Genomic DNA, 27,784 nt, shown 5'->3' on the forward strand with positions numbered 1-27,784 from the left:
GGTGAGCGGGAAAATGCCTCTCTTATCAACTTTCCCAAGAACCTTCAGTCCCTCCGCAACAATAAACGCTAATGCTGTGTTTCAGCCCTCCTTCTCCCAAAACCCTATCCCTACCTCTTGTTTTCCCTCATTCTCCATCTTCTCTTCTCCTCTATGCCCCAACATTACCCTGAAACGTCTTCCTCTATTCACTGTCTCAGCAACCTCATACCCAAACCAAGACCCTAATTCCAAGCCTAAGACTAAACGTGGCCGTCCAAAACACAAAATTCCGGATGACCCAGTTGAGAATTCCAGTGAAATCATCCCTACAACGAAGCCTCGCAAGCCGAGGCGTGGCAGGAGGAGCGAAGCATCTGCAGTTGAGGATTTCGTTCGTGACTCACTGGAACAAACTTTTGCGTCCATCAGACATCAGAATTCTGAAGCTTTGGGCGATAAGAAAGTTTTGAAGGATAGGGTAGAAAATGATGAGGATGATAGGAATGAGGATGAGGATGAGGATGAGGATGCAGGTGTAAGCGGGAAGATGGGGGTTGTTGAAGAAGACAACCCAGATTGGCCGTTGGATGCGGATGTTGGGTGGGGAATTCGGGCTTCGGAGTACTTTGAGAAGCATCCGATTAGGAATGTGGTTGCAGAGGATGGTGTTGAGATTGATTGGGAAGGAGAGATTGATGATAACTGGGTAAAAGAGATAAATTGTTTGGAATGGGAAAGCTTTGCCTTCCATCCTAGCCCTCTGATTGTTCTCGTTTTCGAAAGATACAACAGGTAATCTCTCTTTCACTCTCTCTTGTTTTTCCTCTTTCCAATGTTGTCTGAAAGTTGAGAATTAAAGCATGATTATGTCTAGGTGTTGATCTTCTATTTTGCTTGACCATTGTTTTGTTGAGAATTAAAGCATGAGGACCCTATTATTATGGGGCAAATTGTAATCTAAATTCGAGGAGGATCTTTTTTGGATTTAGAATAAGAATTGGAATGAAATAAAACAAATTCAGAAGCAAAGGGTGTTTTGAATAAATTTATATAATTTGTCCTTATGTGTAAGTTCAGAAATTATGTCTTCTACCTTCGACAATGACAGTCACGGTAGAGCCAAGGTGGGAGATAGAACTACAGCCCTTGAAATTTGATTCAAACAACTTTGAAACGCTAGAGTTAAGAGTCACTTAGGCCTACTAGGTTGAACCAAACCAATAAACCTTGATTAAACAGGAATATGAAGACTCAATTGAGCTGGTTCAGAAAAAAAAATTGCAAACAGAGCAGGTGTGGTCTAAAGGGATTGTCTCACAATCCACGCAAGTTTCTGAATCCAAATTGCAGAAGCAGAGTTTCCCCTGGGGAAGGTACCATTGTCCCAAATTCAAAAGAGGAAGAACTTGGGATGAGGGAGATCGATCAAATCCCTCTTAGTTCAGTGGTTCGACAATAGCAAGAAAAAAAATAAGAATAAGGAACAGAATACGATGAGAAAGAGGGAAGAAGAATAATGGGAAAACAAGAGCTGAAGAAATAAAGAAAGGAAGGAGGAAGGAAACACTGACCTGAAGTAAGAAGATAATGCAATTTGAAAATCCAGATTATGGATATTTGATGCAAGTAGATCCAATGATCAAATATGTGATAAAGGAAGCAATTGCGTTGTCAAGGAAAGAAATCAGATCGATGGATGGGGTGGGAAAAGAGATGACAATTGAAATCGATCTTCTTGGGAGGAAAAAGATATGGCATCTTTCTTCTTGGGAGGAAATAGAGAGAAGAAGAGAAGAGAAAAGATCAGTTACGGGATACCAACCCCATATGCATTGGTCAACAACACAAAAATCTTAAAACAACTTATTCTTTTCTCAAATCATCTCCAATTGATGGGGGTGTATTCATAGTTGTCAAGGGCCCAAGGCGTCACCCAGGTGACCGCCTTGGCATCAAGACGCTTTGACAACTAGTGTTGCCTAGGTGCCCTAGGTGGGCATTTTGGTCGCTTGCGTCTAGGCCCCCCTCCAACCATGGTTCGAGGTCTCGGCTTCGGGCATTGCTTCGATCAGGCCGAACTGAGTTGTTTCGGCTGAAACTATGTATTTTTATTTTTCAAAATTTTAAACTTTGGTTTCGGGGGTCATATGACCTAATTAGGTCATGGAACTTGCAGAACAGCCTATTTTTGTCCATATAATCATAGTGGAGCCCTTAGATTTTTAAAAATCACACCCAAAATGGTAGTTTGACTTCGGATCCTAGGTTGACAGTGTACGTTGTATATAAACACATTGATACGGCCTATTCCCAAGGTTCAAGAACTCGGTTTTGGTGCTGGTTTCGGTGGGTTTTAGACCTAGTTTGGGCTTAAAACTTGGTACTCAGCCTATTTTAGGCCATTTAAACACAATGGCACTATCAGATGTTGCAAAAACAAAGTCCAAATAGAAGTTTGACTTAGTGGGAATCTAGGGCAGACACTTATTTATGCCTAATATCATTTAAGTAAGATATTATTCATAAATACACAAATACCCCCTATATGAATCTAATAAAAATCGTTAAAAAATCAATTTCCAAAAGGATAAAAAGTCAACCCCAGGTCAAGAACAAAAATTGGATTTTCGGCGGTAGGTGCAATTTTCAACTTTTAAATGCTGGGGTTTTTCTCAATTTAAAAAATTCCATAAATCTTAATATGGTAAAACATTGCTAAAAACCAAAAGTGTGGTAAAATATTCATTTGTTTTGATGTCTAAAAAAATATTTTCATTCAGAATGATTTTGACATCATTTGCGCACACCAAATTAGGTTTGACCGAAACATAACTCCTTCAATTTAAATTAGTTTTAAGCAGTCTTGGATTTATTGGAAAGCTTAATTTAGTGTGTGCGAATGCTGTCAAAATCGTTCTGAATGAAAATATTTTTTTAGACATTAAAATTCAAACAAATGAATATTTTACTGCACTTCTGGTTTTTAGCAATGTTTACCATATTAAGATTTATGGAATTTTTTTATTTGAGAAAAATCCCAACATTTAAAAGTTAAAAATTGCACCTACTGCCGAAAATTCAGTTTTTGTTCTTGACTTGGGGGGTTGATTTTTCATCCTTTTGGAATTTGATTTTTTAAATATTTTTATTGGATTTAAATAGGGGGTATTTGCTTATTTATGAATATTATCTTAAGTAAATGAAATAACAAATATTAGACATAAATAAGTGCATGTCTTGGTTTCTGGCATAAGTAAGTGTCTGTCCTGCTTTCTGGCATAAATAAGTATCTGTATACGAAGGTTTGCATAAATAAGTGTCTATATACCAAGGTTTCCCACCGAGATGACCGAGACTACCGAGATCTCGGTCGAGACACTATATTTCTCCATTTCGCCTTCATTCTCGTCTCGGTGTTTGAAAAAATCAAGATATTACCGAGATCTCGGTGAGTTCTTGAACTATGCCTATTCCACACAGTCTTTAGTATTGAAGCATATATAAAGGGCGTGCACGAGACTCACTTCTGCGGGGTCTAGGGGGGTCATAATATACGCAGCCTTACCCCTGCTTTCACAGAGGTGGTTTTTCAGACTCGAACCCGTGACCACTCGGTCACAACGGAGCAACCTTTACCGTTGCACCAAGGACCGCCCTCATTATTAAAACACATATAAAACATCTTAAATAAGTAATAAGATTGAACATACAACAAATTATAAACCATTTCATTAATCATACATCTAACATTGTTTGTTACAAAGTCAAATATATTGAAGCCAACATTCAACAATACAAGCAACAACTAACAAGTCACCCCTATGCTCATCCTATAGTCCTAGATTTCTAGTATTGGAATGAGTGTTGGGTCAGATCAAAACCACTAGAATGTTGTTGATGTCGAATCAAGTTTTCCTCCGATTAAATCACAAAAGTTGGCCATGTCGTCCATAACAGCAATATAAATAGAATCATCAACGTACTTGAGGTACCTAACCTAGGGTATATATCTCTGAATTGTGCAAAATTTGAGTGAGAGCTGCTACTACCGGATTGTGCATGTGGAACTAGAATCAATATGTATAGCTATGGGGCTAGGAATCCAAAGATGTTGTCCACAAAACCTGACCCAATGCGTGATTGACCCTCATACTCAGAGGTAGAGGTTGATGATGGTGAAGAGCTAATCTGCCCAAACTGACCATACCCAGAATAGTGACTATAGTCGGAACCCGTGCACTCCGTGCCAAATCCATATGACGATGCACATCACTACTCTCCATACTCATGCCTTTAAGATTGTCAATCAAGCTCTTGACACTGATGTACATGGACTCTAGTGTATCATCCTCCTCAAGTGGTGGTATGAATCGATTATGTGGGCCTTATGAGTAGCTTGTAGGTCTTGCACGTGTGGTGGCATGTGTACTGTGGTCCTCATCCTGTGTGGCATAGTATACTGAGTCTTGCCTTTGAAGTGCATCGGCTCTAGCTCCGGTTCCGGCTCAAGCTGGTATTGATACCTCTCGCGCATCCACCACCACCTAGTGATACTTGGGATTGAGATAGTATGTTGATAAATACATAAATAACTTGTAAGTGCTTATTAATATGTAAATATATTGTAAATTAACTGAAATATCTTTCACTTAACATATAAAACTCACCAGCTTTATCTAGTGGATGTTGCAAGTGCTTCTCCCATCAGTTTGTAGGCCTTCTCACCTCGAGGTATAGCAGCTCTCATGCGTTCCTTCATCAACTCCATGGCAGTATACATGTGTCAAGGTAGGCTTCTTGTTTGAGTGTACCATCCTCAGTACCCTTACCATTGGGTCCAAAATAAGAAGGACCTTCATATCCTGCCAGAACTGGTCATTGGAGATGGTTGCCTGTGTTGACTTTCCCACTAGCGAACCCGACTCCCTCCAACTAAACCACTCCTCAATAGCAAACATGGACCTTAAGCCAACCATCTTCACCGGAAAGCTCTACAATGCAATATAGTTAGTGGCAAATTGAGTAATGCTAGGCCTCACCAAATTCCTTTCGCACTTTTCCCTCAATAAATGTAAAGAAAACCCATGGTTATAAACAAATGTGGTCACTTGTCTTCCCCGCTCGACAGTTATTTCTGTTGTCCGTCACCACTTGGACAACGTTTTGTCCTCTTTCAACAATATATATACACACAGTCACACACACACACACACTCACACACATTGCATCCTTTTTTTTTCCCTTGGATTCATCTACTAATTTTAGGAAGACAGTCTTCCCATCACAATAAACCATGAATTTGATGATGGATTGTCTAGTAGGTCTAGTCCAACCATCACACATCGCAGTAACTCCATAGGTCTCCTATGAAGGCTTTAATGTGTCTATGTACTCATCAAGCTCCTTTTGTTGGGGCAAATAAACATTTATCAATTCCCAAGGAGTGGGCCCTTTACTCTTCGGCCAGCCCTCCTTGCATTGTCAAACATGGCCTAATTGTATGGTCCTTGAGCTGTATTAGCTGGGATGCTATAGTAGAATAAGTACTTGGAAACAGCATCACCAAGTTTTGCTTTCATATTATCCCAGGCTTGCTTTATAGTTCTCTGTCAGGTATCCTTCTGATTGTATACTATAGGATCTTGCTGAAGAACTTCAATGGGATAATCATCTGGGGGCGGGGTGCCCTCACATTCTAGGATCTCCTGAAAAGCAAATGCCCTGCCTCTGCTTCTTCCTCCTTTCCCTTGCGGGCCTTGCATATGAACTAGCTGCTCTAGAACCAAAGCCACTTGCTCCTTTCCCCATCTTTGCAGCCCTAACCCTCTCCATCTGATGCGAAAGCCGGCTCTGTCTTCTGGCCTGCTGAAACTCTCTCTACTCTGCCTGTGTCTCAAAATCCTCAGGCTTGTAATCACTGTCAGAGGCAGCCCCTGCTTATGAATGTCTCTCTAAGACTGCCCCATCAAGCTCTTCTTCTGGCCTCTGCATTCTTCTTCCCTTTAAGTGCTTTGACATGGCTTGCAAAGTCTACTGCCAAGATCGAATCTGGTTTGTTTGAGATTTAAGAAAAGGGCCACTGATGGGAGAAATTAAGGAGGAATAAAGTTGTAAATGAAGGAGGATGCAGGGGCAGATTGTAATGATAAATGAATGAACTTACTTGCTGATTTGGCTGCTGTAATTGATAGTTTACTTGAAATGGTAGAAAGGATAGATAGCTTTAGACAACTAGAGTCTCACTAGTGTCTCACCATAGGAGTCTCACCTAGTCCGCTTGATAAACTCACAAATATTTCTCGAAGAGAAGAAGACTGAGTCTTAGTTTGATGAAAATCTGGAATGCCACAGTAGCCTTCCACAAATTCTATTTATAGGGGAGGAAGAGCTCCCGAAAGCCTCTTTACATGCAAGATAATAAATAGACTGTTGGTCTTCCCAATTTTAGTGGAGTTTCCACTACATGGAAAACTTTCCCCATACATGTAAACTATCCCTAATACACCTAGGAACAATAAACAAGAACTTAGGAACTAGTAACAAGAAATAATAAATCATTCTAGAAAGCTGAGAAGTCACAAGACTTCTTGATGACTTGTGGGCCAAAACCTGGCATTCCCAAGAGTCCACGATTGGACTGGTTGGCCCAAAAATAAATTCAGTTCTTGCTAGGCCCGAGTGGGAACTTGGGCTGGAACTTCATTTTGGGCTGGGCCTTAAACTGCAGCTGGGCGGTGGGCTTGGACTGGGCCTTCAGCCGAGAGTATTTTTTTGGCAAAGTAGTAATCCTGCCTCCTGTTGCTGATGGATCAGCAGGATGCTCTGCATCAAACTTGGCTGCATTTGGCCACATCATTGTACCCACTGGCCAAATGCTGTTTCAATCTAGTGACCACTCCAGAATTTAGCTCCTTCAGACAATACCTACACCTTGACTTTTTGTCGTTTTCTATAGGCTCTTCATGTTTCCATGCTATATCTCCACCTCCACCCTCAGCCATTGTGCTACAATCTTAAACTTTTACACTGTTACATAAAAAATGCACACATTATTAGCTTTTCAACATCATTTCAAACTCCTAAAACAATCATGTAGCGCTTTCCTATTTCCCCCCCAACTCTGTATTTTTTTTCTTAATTAGAAATAATTTTATATTTTTTTAAAAATAATAATATTATAATTTATCTAAAAGTATAATAATGGAGTGAGACATGAATCATCATTTTGATTTTGAAATACGACAATGCTTTCATTAATTTTCAAGAATTTTAAAACCAACACAGAAAAATTCCCCTATTTTCTGGAATTTTCTGTAGTTTTTAAAATAATTTGAAAACTACAAGAAAAAAAGGGACTCTGTGAGGCCATAGATTGGCCAACGGTATCCAATAAACACCTCCAAACAATAAGTATTAACCTTATTTTTTCAAAATTTTTTTTTGTAGAATAATTGAAAAATATTTTAAACAGAAAATAAAATATGACTCCGTCAAGTTATAGATCAGGCTACAATGTTTAACATATAAAAAGTTGAATTACATCAACCAAATATTGATCATATTTTTTTTTGCAAAAATTAATTTTGGAAAAAAAGTGTGTTACCTTCAAGTTCAAATCTCCTCCAAATCTTCTTGTTGGGCTGCAAATCGCTTCCAAATCTTGTTGTTGAGCAACAAATCCGCTTGTTCCAAGCTTTTTTGGGTAAGATTTAGTCAAAAGGAACAAATAGGAGATTTGGTGGGGTTTTCTTCACTAACACAAAACCAGACGAGACAGCTGACATTTGGTCGAAATTTCGACCAAGTATCGTCGAGGTATGGCATGTAAATGAAGTGCTTTGTATCATTTTTACCTGAAACAAAATATCAGACTGAAATTTCTTTAAAATGCCAAAATTGTGGTCGAGACCCTGTTGTTTTCTTGTTTTGATGTTGGTTTCGACTCGGGGGCTGGCGAAACCAAGATTTTTTCTGAGATCTCAGAGAGACCTTGTACCATACCTCCAATGCCTTGGGTCTCCTAGATGCCATGACAACTATGTGTGTGTATCATAGTTGTCACGGCGTCACGGCGATCCAAGTCGGTGGAGGGGTGTCACGTCAATATATCGACATATCGCCTGCCATGGCAACGCCATGGCGAGCATGTCGACCATGTTTTATTTTTTATTTTCTCTATTTTTAATGTCATTTAGTATGCTATAATATATATCCTATAACATAAAAAATCAGCATGAAAGTGTACTAATATACTATGGTTTAATTCATGAAAGTGTAATATCCATTAGTGTACATGAAAGTATGAAAACATAGATTAGCCTATCAAATAACTGTGTATGTGTGCCTGTGTGCCTGTGTGCAAGGTAAGAAGAAAAAATATAAAAAAACACCATCTCTGTGACTGTGCAAGCCTGCAACTGCAAGGCAAGAAGAAAGGGAAAAAAAAAAACTGAGAGAACTACTGGCTGTAATAAATCCCTCCCCCCCCCCCCCCCCAATTCTGTCTCTCAACTCTCTCCCTGTCTCTGTGTTTGTAATTGTGTATGTGTGGCTGTGTGCAGGGCAAGAAGAAGATAAAAAAAAAACACCTTCTCTTTCTATGTGCAAGCCTGCAACTGCAAGGCAAGAAGAAGAAAAAAGTAAAAAAAAAAATTGAGAGGTCTGCGACTGTAAGCAAGCCTGCAACTGCAAGGCAAGAAGAAGAAAAAAGGAAAAAAAAACAAAAAAAACTGAGAGGTCTGTCACTGTGTGCAAACCTGCAATTGCAAGGCAAGAAGAAGAACTGAAGAAGAAGAAGTTAAGAAGAAGAAGAACTGACTGAGAAAGTTGCCGGAAGTGAAGAAGACGAAGAAGTGAGAAGAACTGAAGAAGAAGAAGAAGAAGAAGAAGAACTGAAGAAGAAGGATTGAGTCGCACTCGCCGGAGGACTGGGAGGAGATTGGAGAAGAAGAAGAAGAACCAAATAAATAAAAAATAAAAAATTACTTACCTGGAGGTTGCCGGAGGGGTTCAAACTTGCCGAGAGTTGCAGACTTGCAGCTTCAGTTCTTCTTCTTCTTCTTCTTCTCACTTCTTCGTCTTCTTGACTCCTTCAGTCTCCAGACGTCTCACGGAGTCTCTCTTCTGTCTCGACAAACTTTGCGATTTCTAAAATCCCCAAATTTCAATTCCAATTAGGGATTTAGGGAATACTACTAAAGTGTACTGTTTAATCTTTAATGGTTTTAATTTTTAATGTTAATGTGACCAATACAAATGAAGGGAAAAGCATTTAAGCTTTTAAATGGTTTAAAAAAAAAAAAATTTAAAACATAAGTTTTTTAAACTAATATCGATGCGCCATGGTGACGCCATGTACGCCATATCGGGCGATATTTATACATTAGCCATGTCGAAGGTCGATATGCCAGTTTCTCCAGCGCCAGGACGCCATGGCGGTGCCATGGCGACGCCATGACAACTATGGTGTGTATTACATATATAAAGACCTAAACTTCTTAAATTGACTCACAAAAGGACTCTTAATCACACTCACACACTCAAGAAAGTAAATAAACTCAAAACAGAACTCTTTCTAGCTAATAAGTATTCTAATCTAACTCAAATGCTTAATTTAACTACTAATCCCGTGTACTAACTTTATTTTCACTTATGGGATTATAAATTGGTCCGTTACAATGAAACCTAAGAAAATAAAAGGACTAAGGCCCATAAAACTCCACCATGGTCAAAATAAAATCTTTTGAGGCCCAATTGAATACCGTAAACTGCAATATCTTCTGAAAACCATTAGTAATCTCTTGGAACTCTGTTCAGAGATCACGAAGCCCATCCACAAATCTTTTCGTGCTCCTCTCCATGCGAAATTGAAGCGTAAGATTTGAGATTCAAGTAAACCCAAATCAAGGTTTTAGGTCTTGGTTTCGCCAGGCCACGAAACCGAGATCTCGGCAAGATCATTTTTTTTTTTTTCTGAACTCAACAGTAGGTTTCGGTGGCCATATGGCCAATAGAGGGGCTGAAACTTGACATTCCCCCTATTTTAGGCCTTCTTAACACAGTGGAACCATTAGTTTTTACAAATTCAAACCCAAAATGTTACTTTGGTTTGGTAGTCTACGGCGTGTTTGAGGTCTACACTAGGCTATTCCACACAATATTTAGAACTCATATAATTAAAGTAGAAGATTAGCAGTGCAAAACAACTTAAATAAGCATTAGGAACTAAAATACATCAAACCATAAACCATTTAACCATTACATACTACATAGATCGGTGGACAATGTATAACATATAAAAAATTCATAGCCAACAAACAAGTTTCAATCATGTTTCTATGAAAAATATAGTTTTTGAGATGAATAGTTACCTTAGGTTCTTGAGATGCAGCTTGGAGGAGATTAGCAGCTTCAATCTTCAATGGATCAAGCTTTGATGAGGTGTTGGAGGTGTGATTTGCCAAAAGAAATGAAAAAAATGACCCAAAGATGGAGTTTCCCCTTCACAGAGGCGAGACAGGCGAGAGAGAGAGAGGCGAGAGCGAGTCGAGATCTCGTCAAGTTATGGTGTATTATGCAAGGTTCTAAAACTTGGGTTTCGACTAGGTTTCGACCAGCCAGAAATCGAGTTCATCTCGGTTTCGACCATATCTCGGTCGAAACCTGGGACTTTCTCCAGGCTAACTCGAACCTTGGTTTCGAGGCCTAGAAGTTGTTTTTTTGCCCTGATTCTTGTTATGCTGCCTATTTTTGACATTTTAAACCCAATCCATGGATTAGTTTCACATAGAGAACACTAAAAATATTATTTGTGGTTTTGATCCACGTTTGATAATGTATATCGTTCTTGGACATGGTATCGAATAAGGTTTGACCGGAACATAACTCCTTCAATGTATATGAGATCTAAGCAATCTTGGATTGTTTAGAAAGCTTTGTTTTGATAGCTTTCCAACTAGTCCAAGATTGCTTAAATTTGATTTATATTGAAGGAGTTATGTACCGGTCAAACTTAATTTGGTGTACGCAAATGCTGTCAAAATCGCTTTGAATGAAAAAAAAAATTTGGACATCAAAACAAATGAATAGTTTACCGCACTTTTGGTTTTTAGCAATGTTTTACCATATTAAGATTTATGGAATTTTTAGATTTGAGAAAAACCCCAGCATTAGAAAGTTGAAATTTGCACCTACCATTAAAATTCTAGTTTTTGTTCTTGAACTGGGGGGTTGACTTTTTTTCCTTTTGGAATTTTATTTTTTAACTATTTTTATTGGATTCAAATAGGGGGTATTTGCTTATTTATGAATAATATCTTAAGTAAATGAAATACATTTACTTAAATGATATTAGACATAACTAAGTGTCTGTCCTTGTTTCTAGCATAAATATCTGTCTGTCCTAGTTTTGAGCTAAGTTTCCCCTAGTTTCGATGAGTATATGTGTTGAAACCGCCTAAATATAGTCGAAACCATCAAAACCCGGTCGAATCCAAGGATTTTATAAAATCCCCCTTCAACTCGTCTCGGGAACCTATGAAACCGAGTTAACTCGGTGGTTTCAACAGGTTTCGGTCAAGTTTTTCTTTCATGGTATTATGAGCTTTTAATAAGGTCTGGTTCGACGGAGTCGAACCGAAACGAGAAATAGCTCGAGATCTCGGCGAGATACCAAGATCTCGAGTGAGATATGATGTTAATTCTGTATCGCTTGTCATCTCGACTTGAGATGCTACGGAACCGAGATAAAAGCGAGATCTCGCCGAGATCTTGAACTATGACCCAAATCAGTAGCCATAGGGTTTTTGGCTCTGTTACCCAATAATCTAATCTGAAGGATCTCAGATACAAGCATGCCCAATGATCAAATCAGTGACGAATAAACAACTATGTTATTAAGGTAAGAAATCGTTCGATGGTAGGGGAGGAAAAGAGATGAGATCGATCTTCTTGGAAAGAAGAAGAGAAGAAATCAAGTATGGGTTACCAAATTACCAATCCTGTGTGCATTGTCAACAACACCATAACTCTTAATAAAATTCATTCTCAAATCATCTCCAATTGATGGGGGTTGTATTACACTATTACGTATATAAAGACCTCCTAATTCAAGTGACTCATAATGGACTCCTAAGCACTCTCACATACTCACTAAAATAAATAAACTCAGAACAAAACTCTATCTTGCTATAAAGTATTCTAAGCTAACTCAAACACTTAATTTAATGACTAATCCTGTGTACTAATTTTATCCTCACTTTATGGTCTTATAAATTAGGCCCGTTACAATGAAATCCAAGAAAAGTCTTTTGAGGCCTAGTTGGCCCGATTGGACACCCTTAACTGCATCAGAAGAGGTCGGAGAAAGGAGGGGGAAAACTGGAGCACCGACTGGTTTAAATGAGCAAGCCACGTAGGCAACAACTCAAACGACTCTGCAATATTCAATCTGTCCGTTACGTTGGATTGCTTACTTATATAAAAGAAAAGACATCTAATTATATTCTAAACAAATGTACAAAGTAAATAGAATTTGGAAGCAAATTGGACTCAATCTCCTACTTTACCAATGCTACCTAAACTCGCTTATAAAATTAAAGTGCAAAGTACAAAAATAACCCCAAGTAAATAAAATAGACCTATCAACCCCTATTGGACCAGAATTGCCTTGTCTCGGTTTTGGTTTCTAGATTGGGTCATGCCGGTTCAACCACACACATGCAACTGCATCAGAATACCTGTTGCATACAATTCTCAAACTCTTTACAATTTGATTCCTAAATGGATCATCTATTCTTGGAAATTGTTATATTGTTGTAGCATCTCGAGGTCACAAAGTTCTGAAGTCACTTGCCAGTGCCAATATTTTGATTACTGCTAACAACCTTTATAGTACTACTTGAGGGTCCTTTTTAAAATATGGGACTATAACAACTTGTACAGTAGCTCTACATACCCTCGAATTAATTTTTTGTGGAACCAACTTTTTTGTAGAGTGCTAGATACACCTGTGGTGCTAGTTTAAATCAAGGTATAAAATTTTGCAATATATCGGTATCTTGGGCCTATCGAGATATCCGAAATATGTCGAAATTTCGCCGAAATATTGCATTTTTTCTGCAATATTTCGGGAGTCCATCTCGGTGGGTTTTTGGCCATATTTTGGCCTGATACTTCATGGACACCCTTATTTAAGCTAAATAAACACATTTAAACCTTCATATTGCAAAAAAATGAACTCAAAGTGGTGTTTTGGGCTTGCACCCTTGATTGACAGTATATGGTCGCCGACCCTAATGTATAAATAGTTAAATACACATTGATAGGCAATCAAAGACAAAAGAAATTTAAACAAACTAATTAAAACTCATAAGATATATCCGGTGTCTAACATATATTAATATCATCACCTTCCAACATGTATTGAACATACTATTTTCAAAAAAAATAGTTTTAGAGAAAAAAGAATTACCTTAAATAGTGAAAAATCCTTCACAATCTTGCTAGGAGGTGTTTCCGACGTGTTTTTGGCGATGATCCATCGAAGAAGATGAAGAACAAGTTGGAAGATGCTTAGAATCCAAGTTGAAAGAGTAGAAAACAAAGAAAAAACCCCAAAAACAGCCTCTGTCCAGCTCTCGGTCGATATTTCGACCGTTAGCTGGCGAAATATGGTATTTATAAGGCCTCTTTAATGAGTCTCGCAAGGTGTTTTGTAACATTTCGGCGATATTTTGGTATATCGCCGAAATGTGCCGAAATGTTACGAAATATCGTCAAAATTTTGTCCTTTTTGGTTTCGCCTTCACATCTCGTCTCGGCCCACTCGAGATTACCGAAATTTCACGATATATCGCCGATATATCGCGAAATTTTGTACCATGGTTTAAATTTGTATAGTACTTATGTAAAACTTGTGTGTACAAATTTTCATAGTTCAACAACTCGCCGAGATCTCAGTAATATCTCTCTTTTTTAAAAAAGCGAGACGAGACTTGAGGCGAAATGAAATATTAGCCCAACTCGGTCGAGATCTCGGTTCGACCGAAATTTGGACCAACCTTACCTTTCTCAACCGAGACAGTTGAGATCTCTCCAGAACTCGACTGTCTCGGTGAACTCGATAGAGAAGTGTGCATTTGACCTGATTTTTAAGGATTTTCGATGGTGGTTTATGATGGAGATATATGTAATATGTTAAGATTAATGTATTGTACACTTTTACGTTTGTATGTTTATTTAAGTTCTTTTATATTTATTGTATGATTTGATTGCTTTCAATTACTAAGTTATGTGTAGAATAGGGCCTATTAGTACATCGTCGCCTACCAACCTAGGATCCGAAGTGAAACTCCTATTTGGACTTTGTTTTTGCAAAATCTGATTGTGCCATTATGTTTAAATGGCTTAAAATAAGCTGAGTACCAAGTTTCAGGCCCAAACTAGGTATAAAACCCACTAAAACCAGCCTTCGAGTTAAAAAAATAAATAATTACACCAACTCGCAGAGATCTTGGCCCAACTCGGTTTTTTGGCCGGGCGAAACCTGTACTGAAACCGAGTTCTTGAACCTTGCAAATTTTGAATGAAGTTTCTTTATGCCATCTTGAATCCGAAGATGTGGAAAATAGTTGTGTTTAATAACTACGCATTTAAAATACATAAGATGCATAAAACATGTACTTTATCTATTATTAAGCATGAGTGGAAGTTTCAATTGTATTATTACCTCTTTAGAAAATGACTTGGCCAGCATGGTGAATTAAGATTTGAATGACTTCAGTTTGACAATAGACATGATTTTGAATTAGTTGACTGGTAAAACAAGACCTGTCACCTATGTGGCTGGCCCCACTTAGTTGGGAAAAAGCATAATTGAATTGATTTGAGTATTGTTACCTCTCTAGAACTATCAAACTCAAGGGTATACTGGGCCATAGTTTGGCCATCACTAAATTCACTAGCTGTGCGAACCACTATCCTTGATTCTTGTTCCAGGCCAATTGATGGAGAATCAAGTTTCCAGAAGCAGAAATTAGATTTTGAAATTTGACTGTGACATCACACTCATCATAGCAAGCATGACAGCCACCATGAAAGCCACTTAGTTGTGACATGACAACACGTGGTTGTGGAGGTTTCTAGATTCTACAAGCCTTATCCTTGCTCCAGGTCTTATTTTTTTTTTAAATTGCAAGTGTTAGGATCGGAGACTCTGAAGAGGGGGTGAATTGAAATTCTAAGTTTGAAAGACTGAAAATGAAGTTCACAAACTTATAAAAAGAACAAAGTGGAAGCAACTAGTTTTTGAACACTCACCCACACTCAATAAGTAGTGAGGGAATAAGAGAAACAAGCGAAGGAGAGACATAGAGTTTTATAGTGGTTCAGGCAACTTCCCTTCGTCGACTACCAAGGCTACACAAGCACTTGGATTTCCAGTACTCTCAATTGCTTTCCCAGGCAGCAATCAAACCCTTACAATTTGCACTTTTTCCACGACTCACTACAAACCCAAAGGTGTTTTCTAGGGTCACACCAAAACCAATGACAATGTCACCACCATAGTTGTCAAGGCGGTAAGGCAACCCAAGGTGGTGGAGGGGTGTCTAAGCGCTTAGGCAACAAGTCGCCCAAGTGTTGTTTTTTATTTCCCCTCGTTTCTAACATTCTTTAGTATGCTATAATATGTACCTTATATCATCAAAAAATCATCATTAAGCCACATCAAGTCATCAAAAATTAACATTAAGTCACATCAAGTCCTCAAAAATCAATATTAAGCCACATCAAGTCATCAAAAATCAACATAGAAATAGAAGACAACAGAACTGAAGAAGCAAGTTATTGGAAGTTTGAAACAATCAAAACATACATTTGGTTTATATGTTCTTGGAATTAGTCATTTCCAAGCATACCTAGTCTCACATTTGGTTTATACTGTTCTTAGAAAATATGATCTTATCAATAAGTAATTAACCTGCTCTCAATTTTGAGAAATGTTTTTGTTCTCTAAGAAATTTGATTGATCAAATGATTTTACTTTTACATGAGATTTTTTGTATTAGGTAGAGCACAAAACCAGCTTTCCAAAAAATCCAAGACTGCTTAAATCTGATTTATATTGAAGGAGTTATGTTCCGGTCAAACCTTATTTGGTATGCATGAATGCTGCCAAAGTTGATCTGAATTAAAAATATTTTTTAAATATCAATACAAATGAATATTTTACCGCACTTTTGGTTTAGCAATTGTTGGTCCATTGGCAGTAGTGGTAATGGGTTGTCATTGTTGGCAACCGAGTGCAAACATGTTCGTAGGTGTTTTTAGGAGGTTTTGGAAGTGTTCAGGGACATTTTAGTCCTTTTGCATCACTCAGGGGCAATATGGTAACTTGGAGAAAGAAATTGGGTGGTGGGGCCGCACACATTGTGGACCCCACAAAGGGTGCCTAACCTGGCTCTGATACCAATTGTGGTTCCCAGATCGACACTGAGAGGGGGGGGGATGAATCAGGGTCTAAAAATTCTTTCCAATTTTTGCTTCCAACCGTGCAACACTAAATGACCTATTAGCTTGAACACTCAACTACTTGCCACTGAGCTTGTTTGTGCAAACAAACATACACAATTCACATGCACACCCGCACTGCAACCACTATGTGGCTAGGCATACCAGGTGTACTCCCCATCCTGCAAAACACAACACTTCTAAACAGATACACGAACAGAACACAAGATATACGTGGTTCGGCAAATTGCCTACATCCACGGAGTAATACCCTAACCAGGGTTTTGTATTTACTCAACACAGACTGCGAATTCAACTGCAACGATAGTTTAGGTGATGCAACACCTGCTTCCACCTAAGCACCCACTAAGGCTAGGGCACCTACCCCTCTTCCAGTCAAGCACCCACTTAGCTGGTTACAATATATATGAATCAATAACAAAGTAAATGCAAGTCTCACCCCCCTTACAACATATGCCATAGATTTATCAACAATATTCAATCTATGCAAAAATACAAAAGAACTTGCAAGTTTCGAAGTTACCCCCTTGACAATAGCACTTTGAGTGGCTTCACAGAGGTCTCCAGGTATCACTGGAATCTTCAATTGACCCCAAGATAGAGGAGACTTGAATCTTCAAGTATACTGACACCCGTTCTTGTTTCCACTTGATCTTTGAAAAGCTTCAAAGCAACATTCCCACTCAACAATCAACAATCTTGAGCTCTTCTTCTTCAATGGAGCACCACCAGACACATCCTCACTTCAATGGGCTTTCAAAACCATGCTCATCATGATTCATGGACTGATTTCAATGCATTCTTCGAAGGGAGGAGAGCTTCCACTAAGGAAATCCGAATTTTTCAATGAATAATACCCCTTTTCTTTTGTTACAGGGAGATAGGTCTCTTCAAAATTAGCACACTGCAATTTGGATGGACCAAAACGGCCATCGGATGAGGAAGTTATTGCATTTTTATTTCGACTAATGAGAAGCTTTAGAATGGAATCTTTTGCGCGTATGTATGGTGAGCTAGCGACGCATAGAATCAAAGGACCATGAGGGTGTACCAGATAATTCATGATGAAAACCATTAGATTGGCATTGGAAGATGTGGCACAACAAAGATCGTCAGATCAAGGTCAAAAAGTAAAGACTGATCACATCAGTGGTCAGATGACATGTCGCTCTATGGTTGGTCGTACGGCCATGGCCTTTCATCTTGTCTCCTTTGGAGATAAAGCATGTTGACCTTCAGATCTGGATCTGTACCTGATGTAAGAGACATCAACGAACCAGGGCTGTGCTGTTGGCATCTTGAGAGAGCATTTGGAACACGTGCCTCTCACATAGTAAATGAAGTACTTGGAAATTGAGAAAACAACTTTAAGAACTTCCAATCAGATTCCAAGACATGGAATCTAAAGACTATCTTCAAAAAGTCTTCATAAATTTACTCAATAAAGCAGAATTTTGAGAAGCGTGCCTTATCTTTCCAAAAGCTGACATGACTTCTTCAATACTCAAGTGCAATCAACCATAACTTTTTCAAACCCAATTGGATTCCATCAAATGGAATCTTTTAAAAACTTCATTCGTTGAAGACTTGTAGCCTTAAACCTTGATGTTTGTAAATTGCAACTAAACCCATATCTTCATCTTTTTATGCCACTGTAGACCAAATTATTAATAAATAGCAATGAAAAACCTTTGATGCACAAAAAAGGCTCAAAATGATTACAAAAGCTCTATAAGGAAATGAAGCCAAAATTTGGGTAAGTATAGGAAGCTCTTTAAGCTATGGACTTCAAAAGTGTAGCAAATGCTGTTCATTTAAGCAATGGACTTCAAAAGTGTAGCAAATGCTCAAATTGTTTTCTTCTTTTGCCTACACCATTACCAGACCACATCACCTCAAGAAAATTGTTGAAAATGAAACTGGAAAGACAATAAAATGTCTGAGGTCAGACCAAGGCAAAGAGTACACATGGAGAAAATTCTTAGATTTTTGTGGTGATCATGGGATAAAGATCCAACACTCTACAGCAAGGACTCCACAACAGAATGGAGTGGTGGAAAGGAAGAACAGAACTGTTTAAGATATGGCAAGAACAATGCTCTATGAAAACAATGTTGCAAAAAGGTTTTGGAGAGAGGGAGTCTATAGTTCTGTGCACATTTTAAACAGGTGTTTGATGAGACCACATGAAACCAAAACTCCATATGAGATGTGGCATGGAAGGAAACCTACAGTGAAATTCTTTAAAGTATTTGGATCTAGATGTTTCATCAAGAGGAAGGAAGAAAACTTGGGAAAATTTGATGACAAGGCTGATGAAGGTATATTTTTGGGTTACTGTTCCAAGAGCAAGGCATACAGGTGCTTCAACAAGCTACTGAGAAAGATTGTAGAAAGCTCAGATGTAAAGATAGATGAGAATCTAACTAACCCTAGACCTGTTGTAACAGAGGATCCAATTTTTGAATTTGTTGAAGAGGATGAAGTAATGGAGACTGAGAAGCCACCTGTAGTAGAGTCTGATGATCATGACACTGATACAGAGGCAGAGAAAAATGGCAGACCAAAAGATAACAAGTGGACAAAAGTGCATCCTCCTCACCAAATCATTGGTACTCTAGATGAAGGAATGCAAACAAGAAAAATAAGGAAAAGCAAAGCCACATTTTCATTGATATCTCAAGAAGAGCCCAAGACAGTCTACGAAGCAAGTAGAGATGAACACTGGGTCAAGGCAATGAATGAGGAGCTGGATCAAATAGAGAAGAATGATACTTGGGAATTGGTCCCTAGACCAGTAGACAAGAATGTCATTGGCACCAAGTGGGTGTTCAGGAATAAGCTGAATGAAGATGGACAAGTTATCAGAAACAAAACCAGACTGGTGTGCAAGGGATATGCACAAGTGGAAGGTATTGATTTCGATGAAACTTTTGCTCCAGTGGCTAGACTGGAGTCTATCAGAATGTTCTTGGCATTGACAGTCTTCAAGGGATTCAAAGTATATCAGATGGATGTGAAATCTGCTTTTCTGAATGGTGATCTAGAAGAAGAGGTCTACACTGAGCAACCAGATGGATTTGAGATTGGTGATAACCCAGATATGGTATGTAGGCTCAAGAAAGCTTTATATGGTTTGAAACAAGCTCCAAGGGCTTGGTACTCAAGACTTGACACTTACCTGCTACAGTTGGATCTGAAGAAAGGAATAGTTGACAGCAATCTATATGTCATGACAGAGGACAGCAGTCAGTTAGTAGTTGTTGTGTATGTGGATGACATTATCTTTGGAGGTCACTGTGACAAGGTATGCCAGAAGTTTGCAGAAAAGATGAGGACAGAGTTTGAGATGTCCATGCTTGGAGAGTTGTCCTACTTTTTGGGTTTGCAAGTGAATCAAATGGAGAATGGCATTTTCATATCTCAAGTGAAGTATGTCAGGGAAATGTTAAAGAAATTCATGATGGAGGATAGCAAACCAGTGGGAACACCTCTGGTAGTAGGTTGCAAGTTGAGCTCCAGTGATGAGTCACCCTCAGTTGATCAGACTCAGTACAAATCCATGATTGGGAGTCTTTTGTACCTAACAGCATCTAGACCTGATATTCTACAGTCAGTGTGTCTAGTAGCTAGATTCCAGGCTAACCCAAAGGAAACACATCTGCTAGCAGTAAAGAGGATTTTCAGGTATTTGAAAGGGTCAATGGAGTATGGATTATGGTATCCTAAGACTGAAAAGTTCACTCTCATAGCCTTCTTAGATACAGATTGGGCTGGTAGCATTGATGATAGGAAGAGCACCAGTGGAGGTGCATTCTACTTGGGGAAGATTTTGGTTGCTTGGCACAGTAAGAAGCAGGAGTCAGTGTCATTATCTACAGCAGAGGCTGAGTACATAGCAGTTGTAGCCAGTTGTACTCAGGTGATTTGGATGAAGAGACAAATTTCTGATTTTGGCATTCAAAGTGATGAGCCTGTGGTTATCAAATGTGACAACATGAGTGCAATCAACATCTCCAAGAATCCGGTGCAGCATTCAAGGACCTAGCATATTGACATCAGATATCATTTTCTGAAGGAAAAGGTGATGGAAGGTGAAGTGAGGTTAGAATTTTTTCCCACAGAAGATCAAGTGGCTGATATCTTCACAAAGCCGCTTCCCAAATATAGTTTTGAGAGACTAAGAGAAAAGCTTGGAGTTGTGACTGCAAAGGAGAGAAGACCTATACAGTAGAAGGCAAAGGTGTAGGGGGAGCAAGTGAGAGAGTGCATAGAACACCAACTCTCCATAGGATAGGAAGATGCGGTGGGTACTCTTATGTTGAGTCTATGTAGGGAGAGCTCTCTTGTAGGGGGAGTTCAGTTACCCTTAGTATTTGTTGTCAAAGGGGGAGAGAGAGTACACTTGTGGTTGTTGCCAACAATTCCAAAGGGGGAGATTGTTGGTCCATTGGCAGTAGTGGTAATGGGTTGTCATTGTTGGCAACCAAGTGTAAACATGTTCGTAGGTGTTTTTGGGAGGTTTTCGAAGTGTTCAGGGACATTTTAGTCCTTTTGCATCACTCAGGGGCAATATGGTAATTTGGAGAGAGAAATTGGGTGGTGGGCCCCACACATTGTGGACCCCACAAAGGGTGCTTAACTTGGTTCAGGTGGCAGCCAAGTGATCAGACAGTGAAATGGTTTAGGTGATGTGGTCTAGTAATGTTGTAGGCAAAAGAAGAAAACAATTTGAGCATTTGCTACACTTTTGAAGTCCATTGCTTAAAAGAACAGCATTTGCTACACTTTTGAAGTCTATAGCTTAAAGAGCTTCCTATACTTAGCCAAATTTTGGCTTCATTTCCTTATGGAGCTTCTGTAATCGTTTTGAGTCATTTTTGTGCATCAGGGGTTTTTCATTGCAATTTATTAATAATTTGGTCTACAGTGGCATAAAAAGATGAAGATATGGGCTTAGTTGTAATTTACAAACATCAAGGTTTAAGGCTACAAGTCTTCAACGAATGAAGTTTTTAAAAGATTCCATTTGATGGAACCAATTGGGTTTGAAAAAGTTATGGTTGATTGCACTTGAGTATTGAAGAAGTCATGTCAGCTTTTGGAAAGATAAGGCACGCTTCTCAAAATTCTACTTTATTGAGTGAATTTATGAAGACTTTTCAAAGATAGTCTTTAGATTCCATGTCTTGGAATCTGATTGGAAGTTCTTAAAGTTGTTTTCTCAATTTCCAAGTACTTCATTTACTATGTGAGAGTCACGTGTTCCAAATGCTCTCTCAAGATGCCAATAGCACAACCCTGGTTCTTTGATGTCTCTTACATCAGGTACAAATCCAGATCCGAAGGTCAACATGCTTTATCTCCAAAGGAGACAAGATGAAAGGCCATGGCCGTACAACCAACCATGGAGCGATATGTCATCTGACCACTGATGTGATCAGTCTTTACTTTTTGACCTTGACCTGGCGATCTTTATTGTGCCACATCTTCCAATGCCAATCTAATGGTTTTCATCATGAATTATCTGGTACACCCTCATGATCCTTTGTTTCTATGCGTTGCCAGCTCACTATACATGGGCACAAAAGATTCCATTCTAAAGCTTCTCATTAGTTGAAATAAAAATGCAATAACTTTCTCATCCACTGGCCGTTTTGGTCCATCCAAATTGCAGTGTGCTCATTTTGTAGAGACCTATCTCCTTGTAACAAAAGAGAAGGGGTATTATTCATTGAAAAATTCGGATTTCCTTAGTTGAAGCTCTCCTCCCTTTGAAGAATGCATTGAAATCAGTCCATGATGAGCATGGTTTTGAAGGCCCATTGAAGTGAGAATGTGTGTGGTGGTGCTCCATTGAAGAAGAAGAAGAGCTCAAGATTGTTGATTGTTGAGTGGTGATGTTGCTTTGAAGTTTTTCAAAGATCAAGTGGAAACAAGAACGGGTGCCAGTATACTTGAAGATTCAAGTCTCCTCTATCTTGGGGTCAATTGAAGGTTCCAGTGATACCTGGAGACCTCTGTGAAGCCACTCAAAGTGCTATTGTCAAGGGGGTAACTTCGAAACTTGCAAGTTCTTTTGTATTTTTGCATAGATTGAATATTGTTGATAAATCTATGGCATATGTTGGAAGAAGGTGAGACTTGCATTTACTTTGTTATTGATTCATATATATTGTAACCAGTTAAGTGGGTGCTTGACTGGAAGAGGGGTAGGTGCCCTAGCCTGAGTGGGTGCTTAGGTGGAAGCAGGTGTTGCATCACCTGAACTGTCGTTGCAGTTGAATTTGCAGTCTGTGTTGAGTAAATACAAAACCCTAGTTAGGGTATTACTCCGTGGATGTAGGCAATTTGCCAAACCACGTATATCTTGTGTTCTGTTCATGTATCTGTTTAGAAGTGTTATGTTCTGCAGGATGGGGTGCACACCTGGTATGCCTGGCCACATAGTGGTTGCAGTGCGGGTGTGCATGTGAATTGTGTGTGTTTGTTTGCACAAACAAGCTCAGTGGCAAGCAGTTGAGTGTTCAGGCTAACAGGTCATTTAGTGTTGCACGGTTGGAAGCAAAAATTGGAAAGAATTTTTAGACCCTGATTCACCCCCCTCTCAGTGTCGATCTGGGAACCACAACAATGTTTTACCATATTAAGATTTATGAAATTTTTAGATTTGAGAAAAACCCCAGCATTAGAAAGTTGAAAATTTCACCTACTGCAAAAAACAGAGTTTTTGTTTTTGAACTGGGGGGTTGATTTTTTATCCTTTTGGAATTTTATTTTTAAACTATTTTCATTGGATTCAAATAGGAGGTATTTGCTTGATTATGAATAATATCTTAAGTAATGAGATAAAAACATTTACTTAAATGATATTTGGCATAAATAAATGCCAAAACCTGGTTCGATACCAATTAAACTAGTGCAAGGCGCTGCCTAGGCGACGACCTGACAACTATGGTCACCGCGTGACACTTCTTGTGTGGCCCAAACCTCCACACAAGGGAACAATACTTTTGCAAAGTGAGAGAAGAAAGATTACAACCTCTAAGAAGTTGAATAGCGAACTAAAAGCACAAATCTCTCACAAACACTGATGCCCAACGAATTAAAGAATACTCAGTTAATGCTCTTTAAACAGTGTTATAATGGTTCATATTTGAATGTCCAAAAGTTCCCTTTAAATAGGCCAAAGGTGTTATGAAACCTTGTATTCAAGCAAAAACACCACGTGGATGACCGCTCGGGTTATGCAGGCTTCTGTTGGCCTTTAATGGTCCCAAATATAGCCGTTGTGTTCCCAAGAGTCAGAAATATTACAGTTGGATTTCTGCCATGCATACGTATGTAGAAGTTCGCAGACGTCTGCATCAGCTAGTGGATTTTTGCGAAGGATTGCGGACATCTGACTAATTCAGGTACCTCTGACATGTCTTGAGAGTCAAAGTTACTGGATAAGCGTCTGCGTGATTAAGCAGACGTCTCCTTAAGAACATGGATGCCTGCATCTTTATGTGGACGTCTCTGACTCAGAGACCCAATTTCAAGCTTAACGCTAATTGGGTGTCTGATGGTTATGCAGACATCTGTCCAAGCAAGTGGATGTCTCCTTCCTTACTCGGATGAGCTTCAACAAAAAACCAGAAATTTTCCTGTTTAAGCAGACAACTTCGCCAACTGTCTGAACAGATTTTAACCCTGATTTTTAGCCACCCTTTAGGGATTAAACCTTTTAGGTCTTTAGTGGCATTTAGTGGGCTTTAAGAGAGTAAGATATATTAATGACATAGGCTTACTAGAATTACAACTTAAAGCTCAAACACCTATGCCTAATGGAGTCTTCTTCTTCATGATGCTTCTAAGACTTAGTTTCTTCAGTTTGGGTCTTACTGAAACTTTTAGTTACTTTAGTTTGGGACTTGGTGAAGCTTTTCAGTTGAACTTGAGACTTCCATTGACTTTTGCTCTCCTTGATGCTTGTATACACCAAATATTATCTTGTATGCTAGTATGTATATGGGATTGACTTGACCTTTCACATTTGACCACATGTTAGTAATCCCAAACTTATCATCTTCCAAGGCGGTTTTATCATGAAAACATGAGGCATGGACCCTATGGTCAACAGTAAGGCTTATCTTGGATGGAATATTTTATTCTAGTATGAGTTGGTTATCTTTTTCTTATTGGTTGCTAAGTCTTTAACAGAGCTTTTCTATTGGTTGGATGATGTAGTGGGTTAGATTAGAGCTTTCCTATTGCTTAGATGATGTAAGCTCTCTCCTAAGCCAATTAAGGCTTTTGGGAGTGGGTATAAATAAATTACTGGCCATAGTCCCTCACCATGATTCGAAGAAATTAAACATTCAGTTTTTCTGATTTGGTCCTGTGGATTCAGGCTGTACTTCTGTAGATTCAGTGGTGTTTTACATGGTGGTATCCTTAGTGGAAGAGTGTATTCTCTTTACAGACTTTGGTGGATTCCTAGTCTGAGGGTTAGGTGGATTCCTAACCTGTTATCTATCCTTTTCTATCTATTCTGTTAGCTGAAAATTTGGTCATATCTGAACTAGCTATATCCTATGGATAAGCTATTCTGTTAATCTTTCCATTCTGTTTGCTTCTGTCATATTCTGTTAGGTTGTCTTCAGTAGTTCAGTTCGATTTTTTAACCCCCCCAGTTTAGTTCTCTCTGATTTTTTTTTTTTTTTTTTTTTTTTTGGGATCTCTGAATCCTTCTATCAATTTCAGTTGTGTACTTGCTCTTAGTTTCAGAATCTGCTACTACTTTTAATGCTTGACCTGTGCTTTTAATCTGCTATCAAATAACTCAAATAATTTGTGATTCTATTCTTCCTGTGCTTCTGTCTCTGTTCTGTTAGTCAAATTCTGCAATTATATTTTGCTTTCTAGTTTTCCTAGTTACAGTAGGATTTCTCAGAATACTGCTATTTTGTTTCTCATTTTTTGTCAAGCTTTACAGGCCATTCTATTTCCTGAAATAATCCATCAAGTACAGTTTATGACCTATCTGAGTTGTGTTGTTGAAGTTTCCCTTATTGGATTATGGACTCTTTACTCTGACTGTTCTAATTATGATCCCTATTTGAGCTAACCTTCCAATGGATATTTACTAGTTTGAGTTTAGACTTCATTACCAAAATAGACAGCCAAAATCACTGGCTGCTCAATATTTGAAGGATGTACTGTGTTCTGATACAAGTGGTACTCTTGCAGATTTTGATGAAGTTAGTTGAATCATTTTGGTCTAAGGCATCCAGTTCATCCATGTCTGCTGCTAGTTCTGTGTTGCTATGTCTTAGAAGCAAAACTGTTTGGTCTGGTCTTTCTTGCCATGGTTGGATCCTCTATCTTTACTCGGTCTTCTAGCTCAGTTCACCTCTCCTTTGACTTAATTTGATTTATTCTTTTTGTTGGCTGAAGATGTTTGGAACCTTTCAAAATTGGATCCTTAGATGCATCATCTTCATGTGGTATATGCTTTTATTTCATATCATTTTCTACAGTTTTCCACTAGCTAAATTTGGATAAAATGAAACATTGTTAGGTTTGATTTGTTTTAATGTATAGTATTAAGAATGATTTTTGAGAAATTTATTTTGGTATAGCACCTTAATTAATGTAATCATTTTTATTGATACAAACTAAATCTAGAATTTCAAATGCGTTTTTCCTTTATTTTTCACCTAACTTTACAGAAAGTGACATTTTGTTTCTAATTGCATATGTCATGGGAAACTAGCTTGTGTAAGTCGCTTTAATATTGCTAGAGTTCTACAGTAAGACAATCAGAGCCTTAGAGTGGACTTGTAGAGCACCATCAAATGGAGTGAGCTGGACCTATGATATACTTAAGAATCAAATAGACCTGGATTTCAATCTTATAGCTACGCTACCTGGACAACATAAAATAGGACCCACCTGTGTCGGAGACCACTTTTTAAATGTCAAATTGATAGTCAAATCATATAATTGTGATATTTGGGAAAGGTACTATAAAAGAAAGTTAGACTGAGGTCTTTGGTTAGAAGTGACGTAAAACAAAACTTTCAGCGGTAAAGTGAAGTGAAATGAGTATGTTACATGATTGTTCTTGGTAATCACTGCAAAAACTTTTTGTTTTATTTTTCTTTGCTTTACATCTGAACAAATGTGGCCTTAGGAATGTGTATTATCCTGCAATGATTACACTTATTTTGCTTCCTTATACTTCATAGAGAAATTAAAGAAGTTTATTTATTCTGGCATGTACTACTAACCAAGCATGGCTGGTATATGGGGAAACTTTAAATTCCACTGAACCAATCTCGTTGCTGATATTATGACTAATTACCTTTACTTGTTCTTTTATACATAGGGCGACAGAAAATTGGAAGCTCTTGAAGGAGCTGGAGAATGCAATCAAGGTCTATTGGGAAGCAAAAGACCGATTACCTCCTCGGGTATTCTAAACTTTCCATCTGCCATGAAATGCCAATTCAGTTTGTCTGCCCTTTTGGTGTTTCGGTTAGTGTTGCCAAAATGTAAACCACTAAGAAACTTGATCTTCTATTTCTATACAACAGGCAGTTAAGATCGATATCAACATTGAGAGAGACTTAGCTTATGCCCTAAGAGTTAGAGAATGTCCACAACTATTATTCCTACGAGGAAACAAAATCTTATACCGCGAGAAAGGTAGGTGAGGTAGATGTGCAAAATCTTTCAAAAACCCTCTGATATTTGCTTTAGAATCAGTGGGTTGAAGTTCCATGAAACATGTTTGTGGATGCACAGATATTCGAACAGCAGATGAGTTGGTTCAGTTGATTGCACATTTCTACTATAATGCAAAGAAGCCTTCATGGATAGTTGATGCATCTTTATCTCCACCATATTAGTCGTTCCAGGTACTCAACCTTTATATGAAGCTTAAAATTTTTTTAGTGGTCTATTCCAAAACAGCATATTCACCTTGTTCTAACACATAATTAATATATTTTCTCACGGTCCTTGTTAATATGCCTCTGATAGTTGATAATCAGGTTTTGGGCTGTGATGGATGCGGCCGATTCTCTTAACTGATTGAACAGTTACGATAACTGCATCAACTGCCCGATGCTTAACTTACAATTGCAGGATGCAGGACTGTCTTTTTCTTTTTCTCCCTTTTTCCCTGGCCCAGGAAAACAAGCAGAAGCATTGTGGTGTTGGATGTAGTCACCTTCAGATCATAGGTTCAACATATAGATCTGCTTGTGGCATTCTCATGCCT

General features: G+C 38.5%; 1 protein-coding gene and 1 long non-coding RNA gene across 2 annotated transcripts; both read left to right on the forward strand.

Annotated features, from left to right (window-relative positions):
- Window positions 1–9: 9 nt before the first annotated feature.
- LOC122656861 (thioredoxin-like fold domain-containing protein MRL7 homolog, chloroplastic) lies at window positions 10–27,570 on the forward strand. Its single transcript, XM_043851543.1, has 5 exons — window positions 10–774; window positions 26,888–26,972; window positions 27,096–27,207; window positions 27,307–27,411; window positions 27,509–27,570. Exons 1-4 carry the CDS (start codon window positions 14–16, stop codon window positions 27,408–27,410), a joined length of 1,062 nt encoding a protein of 353 aa, XP_043707478.1. The 5' UTR covers window positions 10–13; the 3' UTR covers window position 27,411; window positions 27,509–27,570.
- On the forward strand, window positions 1,922–7,068 carry LOC122656862. The gene is made up of 3 exons (XR_006332184.1): window positions 1,922–1,954; window positions 3,212–3,216; window positions 6,900–7,068. It is a non-coding gene; the product is annotated as an uncharacterized LOC122656862 (long non-coding RNA).
- Window positions 27,571–27,784: the final 214 nt, after the last annotated feature.

The sequence above is a fragment of the Telopea speciosissima genome, chromosome 3 (genome assembly GCF_018873765.1).
Source record: "Telopea speciosissima isolate NSW1024214 ecotype Mountain lineage chromosome 3, Tspe_v1, whole genome shotgun sequence".
NCBI lineage: Eukaryota > Viridiplantae > Streptophyta > Magnoliopsida > Proteales > Proteaceae > Telopea > Telopea speciosissima.